Genomic DNA, 8,248 nt, shown 5'->3' on the forward strand with positions numbered 1-8,248 from the left:
GCATTGTGAGGTTTTTGTTTTGCATAATTCAGAGCTGTGTTGTACTGTATTAAATGTGTGACACAGCAGGTTTGTGCACCCTCATAGCAAAAAGTGTAGCCATTTGCATATATTGTTAAAGGTACAGTTGCAAAAAAAATGCTTAATTCTAAGTGTCAGAGAAAGGGTGGAAAAGCATCTAAAAGTACATAATGACAAACGTTGGTTCAAGAAACCTTAAAAGTAAAAATGCTGTACGAAATGTACTACCATGATGCTAGGATGTACTGGATGGTTGACTGGGTGCCGCTATGTGTTAGGCGTTATGAGTGGGTGTTCAATCAAAATGAAAGTTATTTGTCTTTTGGTATGAATATGTTAGCCTTAAGGTTATCTATAAGCTAGTGTGCTCTAAAACAGTGACAAAATTCACATTTAAAAGACATAAGCATTCAAAACTTACAGTCCTCACTTCCGCCAATATGGATTAACAATTTTGCTGATATCACCCTGCACTTCAGCTTCTCATCAAACTTTCTATCCAATCAAATGCTCTCAAGAATCTGAAAAGTACCGCCCACTACACTACAAAAAGACATTAAAACTGCATGTGAAATCAGTAATTTTTTCACAGAATTAGTATTTTATGTACAGTGAATAGCACATAGTGCACTATATAGGGATAGGGAAGGATTCAGAGAGTGTAAATATGCTTTCCGTTGGAGCGAATGAAGTGTCACGCGAACCAGAGACACGATAGCATGGAATGGATCATATGCGCAAGTCTGTGCAGACCACAAAATGTATTGGACTCATTTGAATTTTAAACAGAATGCTATATTTATAGCAATTTGGATGAGATTGGGGATATCATACGTTGCCAAATGCGGCTTTACCGAGCTCAGCAGCTCTGGTCCAAGCTGTGAAATAAACAAAATTCTATTGGCTATTTAAAAAATGGTGCGAGACTGCTTGATATGTCCTGCCCTATCTTCCTGTTTCAGTTGAAATTACGTCAACACATGGAATATCACTGTGAGTTTCAAAGCACCTCAGTGGACGTTTAAGTGGTTGCATTTTCGTTATTTGCTAGTGATATTGTGGTCACTATGACTTGGGTCTGTACTTTAATGTTTTTTGTACTTTGTAAATAGTCACAGAAAACTGTCCATCATACACTGAATGAGTGAGGAGCATACACTACCAGACTTTAAATTCATTCTGATCACAACAAACTCAAGTTTTTTTTTTGTTTTAAAATGCATACCTTTTGCTATGGTTACACCTGTCATTTAAAAAAAGACTGAATGGCTGCATTGGTTTCAGCATGAATGCTGCAACAGAAAACACAAAACACATATAAAATGAGAAAGAGCTTTGCGATTGACTGTACAAAGAGATTTGACGAAAAATCTGAGGCATATTTTTACAGACTGCCGAAAGCTACAGAAAAGAGAAACAAATGGATTGCTGCAATTTACAGAAACAAATGGACTCCAGGCAGCAAAATGATTTGCAATTTGCAGTTATCATTTCATGTTAATATGTTGAATTCTGCAGTAAAATCATACCCTTTATTGTATTATAATATATCGTATTGACAACTCATAAATTAAATTCTGTATAACTGGAAGTTTTTAAAATAAACTCCATATGAAACTATATACGTTTTTGTGCTGGACGATATGATTATATATAACATTACTATAAGTGATCACCCGGATTTAGACCAACCTATTTTGTTTTTTCAAAATGTGTTCACAGGCAAATTTGCTTTATTTATTTCCCCATCACCAAAATCAGGCACATATAAATGGAATAAATGTCAGGAAACAAAATTCCTGACTACATATCATTATCCATGGACCATTGGATCTTTGGTAAGTTGTAAGAAACACTATATTGAGTCCAGCAACCTTTAGTTTTAACTAGGGATGCACGATATTTATCGGACAGATAAATTATCGACCGATTTGGGTAAAAATGACGTCATTTTTATTGCTCCGATAAATAAATGAAACCCGATCCGATAAAGTACTCTTGCTGGTAAATCAATCAATCAGGTTTATCAGAGATTCATCTGCTTTCCGAGTGCAAGTGACTGCAGCTGTAAACTGCAGTGACTCTCAGCCTTTGTCGCGTTTAATACGTCATCATCTGTGTCGTCATCATCGCCTTCGCAGGTCTGGAAGTTTTTCACGGTGACAGAGGAGGACAATGCTACTGCTATTTGCAACACATGTTTAGCAAGGATTCCGAGAGGAGGTAAAAAGCCGTTAAGTTTTAACAATCTTATATCTCACTTCAGCGGTCGGCATCGCGGTGAATCTGTTTTAGGGGCCGTTCACATGTCGCGCCTAAAAACGCGTGGAAAACGCTGAAGCGCCGCCTTCTCTTTCTTTCCAAACCCAAAGTCTTTGCCAAACCGCTCTGTAGTTTGAGCTCCAGTGGCGTCTGCCGTTGCTAAGCAGCCAGGACATGCGCTCTCCATAAAGACGCGGTAGTTTCAGCAAAGAATAAATAGATTTTCAGCATTAAAAAATCACTTGCAGTAGCTCTGTTATCAAATTTATTTAAAAATGTTTATTCCTGTACAGCTTTGATAAGCTGTTTCTCCACCTTGACAGTGCTTTCAGTGTTATTAAGGGAAAGGATAAAGCTGAGTGGTTGGTTTATGTCACATGACCTGCGTTGCGCTTGCAGCATTCTGAAGAGTTGAGATGTTTTTATCTCGATTCTGATGTTTTATTCCCTGCGTTGTACGATTTGGCTGCTGCACACATTCATAATATGATCAATAAGAATGGACTACATGTAAGCTTTACCACAGACATTTGGACATCTGACTTTACTCCATGATGCACTTTTCATTTTTTCAAGGTTGACAAAATGTCAAAGCACTTTATTTTATTTAGAATTGTGGTGCCTTACACAAAAAAATAAAAACATTTTTGAAGAGTCAGGACTGTTTGCTATGATTGTTAGACCCAGATATATAATATAAATTTCATTAGTTTATCTTAGATTTTGTATTCTCCTGTGTGCACAAAATTATCATATAAAAATATGAATGTATTGGTTATCGGTATCGGCATCGGCCAAAAGAAGGACTTAATTATCGGTTATCGGTATCGGTTAGAATTTTTCATATCGTGCATTCCCAGTTTTAACTCCCTTTAACCTTTAGATTACTCACTTTTAACTTCTTTTACTCACGTTTTTGCAGCTTCACTATTAAATCCATTCATTCATCAGCTCTTTTGCAACTCAGTCTGGCTGAGGGGCGTGGTCTGGCAAGAGAGTGATGTCAATGCATACTCTTTATCTCTTTAATCAAAATCTGAAGCTAAAAAACCGGGGTCTCTGACCATCATACACTACACAATTTTCTATTAAATCTGTCAACTCAAATCTGCAGACTGGCTCTGACCTTCGGCAACTATTATTAACTTATCCAAACAGTAAATTGGGGGAAAACTGGAGCAAAAGTACCATAGTGTATTCCAGCCTTAAGGCTAAATCATTAGTCAGGTTGTGTCAAAGGACATTTTTCTTTAAAAAGTTGTATGATTCATCTCCTTAGCAAAACTTTTGCAGAACGAGTTTCTTAACTCCTGAATCATCTAACTTTAAAGAAAATAACCCAAAACTGAGAATTCACCCAAAAACTGAAACTTCATCAATTACTCAACCTTTCATTCAAAACTTGTATGCATTTCTCTCTCCTGTAAATATTTTAAAGAAATATTCTCAGATGTTTGCAGTCCAAACATCAGACCCTACTGACTTTCACTGTTTTGCCAAAAAAGCACAGACTTTTTCTCAAAACATCTTCATTTGTGTGCACATAGGCTTGGAACAACATAAGGATGGGTGTGTGATTTTTAGACAGAATGTTCATTTTAGGTGAACTAGCCCTTTAAACATTAGCAAAAGTTATAGTGACCACTAAAAAGAATATGACATAGTCTTTACTCAAATGCTGTGTGAAAGAACGCTGCTATAAGACTGAACTACAGGGAACTGAATTACTTCAGTAAGATGAGGTGGTGGGAATGTGAACAAATAGCCCCGTGGCTGACGGTTAACACTAGATGGACTAGGAATAAAAGCATGGATCACACCGACGGGAGGGTAAATAGAGCTATTGATCAGAGCAGCAGACAGCATGGCAGCACTTCAATAGCCGGCAGGTGAATCTGGCTTCTAAATGTTCTCCCATAGCACAATCAGAGACCCATAATTCAACCAGACACTCCCCAGAACCGTTTCTAATGCAGCTACACACACACTCGACCCAGAGTTCAAGGATAAAAATGACCATTACAATGGCAAGGCACAATCAAAGACTCTACTGATGAACTATCTGTAGCTATGCATGGCACTTACGGCGTGTCTGTGGGTTCAAAACCTGCTCCAGGTCTCCTAACATAGTGAGTATAACTTCTTTATCCAGCTGTGCCTGCTCATCCCTGGCACTCTCAAGCTCCCAGTCTCCTCCGGTGCCTGACTGACCTGCCCGGGCGTCCTCATCCGATTTTCGACAGCTGCCCGCTTTCTCCACCACTTCGGGTCGCTGGTGCTGATGCGCAGGTGCCATCCGGCTGGACTTACGACCCCAGGGAACAGGTATAAGGGAGTGTTCGGATTGGGAAAGCACCTTGGTGAGGGACAGCGAGAGTGAGCGAGCTCGGGTGCTGCTGTCAGGATGTCTGCGGCCGCCTCCTCGGCCATGTTGGGGCGAGGGTGATGAAGATGAAGTCCCGGAGGCTGACGAAGGTGGGCAAATTGGTTCGTCCAGCTCAAAGGCATAAACCCTTTGCTCCCCATCGCTAAGCAGCACGAGATTGCCGAGAGAACGTTGCTTGCGAAGGTTTAAGTTGTCCGGGAGAGGCTGCGGTGACTTGCGAGGCGGGCTGCCGCCCTGGAACACGGAAAACTCGGCTCCTCGCTTCATATTTTCACACGTTCTTTACACTTTTTCTTCCTTATCTTGAAGTTAGTTCCTCCTCACATGATCTGCAAGCCTCAGGTGGCTGCTGGCACACACGCTCAGACGCAAAGCTGCCCCTTGCACCAGGGAGCTTCAAATATCATCCTGCCCACACGCACACTCACTCGCCGCAGCCAATAACCCGCATCCAGGTGCTTGCACTGAGAGCATTCTCCTCCTGTCTTCCTCCTCTCTTTCTCTTCTCTCACTTCTTTCCTTCAATGCAGCACGGAGCCTCGTGGGAAGCAGATCTGCACCAGATTACGGTTAAATTGTGATACACGTCCTTCACGGCATCTCCCCTCCTTCCTGTTTCTCTTTCAGCGACCAAAGACTCTTCACACACTCTGTCTATTAATTACCGACTGGAACGAGCGCATGTGGTTCGCTCCAAGGGACAGCAGCAGAGACTGAGTGTGTGTGTGCACTGTGAGACAGAAGCTCAGGGTCCGCCTGCTCCTTTTAACATGCTGTGAGCTGCTTCATTCTCTTTATCCATCTCCCTCTTTCTTCTCTCTGTTTCTCTTTGCAGCAATGATGGCTGGCTTCCTGTTTCTGTTAGCTACCGAGTCAGCACACACCTTCGCAGCAAACCAGTATGTGTGTGTGTGTGTGTGTGTTTTTGTGGGAATAACCGAAGACAAAACTGGCTTGTAACACTGTGATCTCTCCTCAGAGTCTCAAGGAAATTATTACAAAAAAACTAAATTATAATATAATATATTCCAAATCACAAGGATTTTCAACTTTTACAGATCAGATTTTCAATCAACCCAGCTAGATCAAATCAAAAAGCTAGATTTCACATTGAGATTTAAACAAACATTAGAACAAACACTATTTTATATTACTGACAGACAAAAATATAATAATATAATATAAATATAATATAAATGTTTTTATAAAATATTATATAAAATAATTATATTGCACTAAAAACACAGACAGAAATATCTATATTATATTATATTGTATTGTATATTTTATATTTTATTTTATTTGTATATATATATATATATATATATATATATATATATATATATATATATATATATATATGATTTTCCTGACAAGCTATTAACAAATTGCTTGCCTAATATTTCAGAATTAACCAGATTTTCTTCTTTTTTCAGATTTTTTTTTTTTTGCCATAAACCCACCACCAACCAACCAGGCAAATGTGCAAAAATCGAACAGGTGCATGCAGAGATTTTGATTTTGTACTTGCATCGAGTAGAATATATTTTACAACTGGGCGGAACCCACAATGCCCTTCAACAGGAAGTGAGTTCTGAGGTTAACATCTATAAGTAGTCCATGTGAGGGTTTCCCTGACCACAGCACTGGCATTTCAAACATGACCAGATGTAGAAAAAAGCCTGTACACTCTTAAAAAGGTTTCAAAACTATTTTTTTTCCCAACGTTGCTATAGAGGAACCCTTTTAGGTTCTCAAAAGAACAGTTAAGAATCATTATTTTAATAATTTAAAGAACCCTTTTGCACTATAAATAAGCTTTTGTGCGATGAAAAGGTTTCATGGATGCTAAACCATCAGAGCCAATAAAGAACCTTTATTTTGTAGTGTAGACATCCCACCCAAGAGGAAAAATGCCTTTTCTCTGATGTTCCAATTTCACAGGAAAGATCAGAAGAGTTCTAATTTCTGTAAAATAAGGATCATCTCAGATGTTTTTTTCTAAAATAAAAACACAAACATCAAGGCAGTTGTTGGATCTAAGACTCCATTGATTTCCATTTCCATTGAATCCTGTCTACAATAGGTGAAACTATTATGATAATAAATCAATATCTCAATTGTAATTTGTACTTCTAATTGTACAATTAAAAGTGACGTATCATGAAAATCAGACTTTTTCCATATTTAAGTGCTATAAATGGGTCCCCAGTGCATCTACCAACCCAGAAAACGTGAAAACTGACAACCCAGTAACTTTGTTTTGGTAAACCTTTTTCTACAAGCTTGTGAAAAAATGATCCACTCAGATTTGCTCCTCCTGTGACCTAGAAAAGAAAACTTATTAGATAATTACCGCCCCTTAATCTGCACATTTTCACCCACGGCACCGCTATTCTGTTTTTGTGAGCGACAACATTGTACCATGTCTAACGCCATGGGAAAAGTTTGAGCAAAGCATTTATTTACTGTATATTATACTGCTGCCACACTTCTTTCCCAGCTATTTACCTTCACAGACATAACCGACTGTTTTTGTAACTCATGTGTGACAGTTTAAGCGCAATAAGACATGAAAGAGAACTTAGTTTAGTACTCACATGCCATGTGACAGCTGCTTTCTGTGCATGTGCTTTGGATGTGTGGGTTCAGAAATCCATATATCAGAAGTTTAAACTGATATGGGTTTAAAACGCATGATTTGAGCGCGAAAGACATGATAATCAAACCAAACAGATGTTTTCTGGCAGAATATCTGAGGTACAAGCTATAAAGGCACAGTCTTATTGTGGAACAACAGCTCATTTGCATTTAAAGATACATGAGTGTTTCTGCTTCCACTCAAATAGGCATTTCAAAATTATATAATAAATGATCTATGGGGTATTTTAAGTTGAAACTTCACAGAGACATTCTGGGGACACCTAAGGCTTAAATTAGATCTTGTAAAAAGAGGTAGAAGTAAAAACCTCAGACAGACTTACACTCTTGAATAACTTTAGAGTTTCAATCTAGATGTACCATTTAGAATTTGTATTTATTTCCTCCATTTGTTTTTAGGAGCTCAGGGTACAATAGCGTTTTATGCTTCCCTAACTCTCATCAGCTAACTGTCTCAAAACTCTCCCAATGCAGCACAAAACATACAACAATGTCTGACCATGAGTCATAATGTTACTGCTGATTCCAGATCCACTTGCAAACAACAATGTACCTCACCTTCAAACTGACCACAGCAGGGCTGCATTCTCATTGACGTGCAAACACTGACCGCTTTGTGCTTATGTGTTTGTGTCCGCAGTTTATTCACTTTAATTTGACATTCCAAGCATTTCTGTGTAAGCTGGAGCACTAATTTATATCTCATTAAAGAAGAGTGGGCTGGTTTGAGGAACGATTTTCCAGTCGAGTTTGTTTTGAGCTGTTTTAGATTGTTAATTACGAACAAAATGTATTAAAGTAACAACAGGGAACCTCAGGGATACACAAGATGATCAGACCCCAAACCGATTAAATCTCATCACGTACAGAATTAATGAAATAAACCAAAAGCATTTGCAGAGGGATGTAACAACAGTG

General features: G+C 38.7%; 1 protein-coding gene across 1 annotated transcript in view; it reads left to right on the plus strand.

The window, feature by feature from the left end:
- The window catches only part of nav3 (neuron navigator 3), a 205,567-nt gene that overhangs the window by 142,325 nt on the left and 54,994 nt on the right, over positions 1-8,248 (plus strand). The window contains exons 9-12 of the mRNA XM_073837793.1: positions 3,206-3,267; positions 4,573-4,758; positions 5,297-5,401; positions 5,505-5,568. Of these exons, the coding sequence (XP_073693894.1) occupies positions 3,206-3,267; positions 4,573-4,758; positions 5,297-5,401; positions 5,505-5,568 (417 nt within the window). The remainder of the gene's footprint in view (positions 1-3,205; positions 3,268-4,572; positions 4,759-5,296; positions 5,402-5,504; positions 5,569-8,248) is intronic.

Source organism: Garra rufa, chromosome 4 (assembly GCF_049309525.1).
Source record: "Garra rufa chromosome 4, GarRuf1.0, whole genome shotgun sequence".
Taxonomy (NCBI): domain Eukaryota; kingdom Metazoa; phylum Chordata; class Actinopteri; order Cypriniformes; family Cyprinidae; genus Garra; species Garra rufa.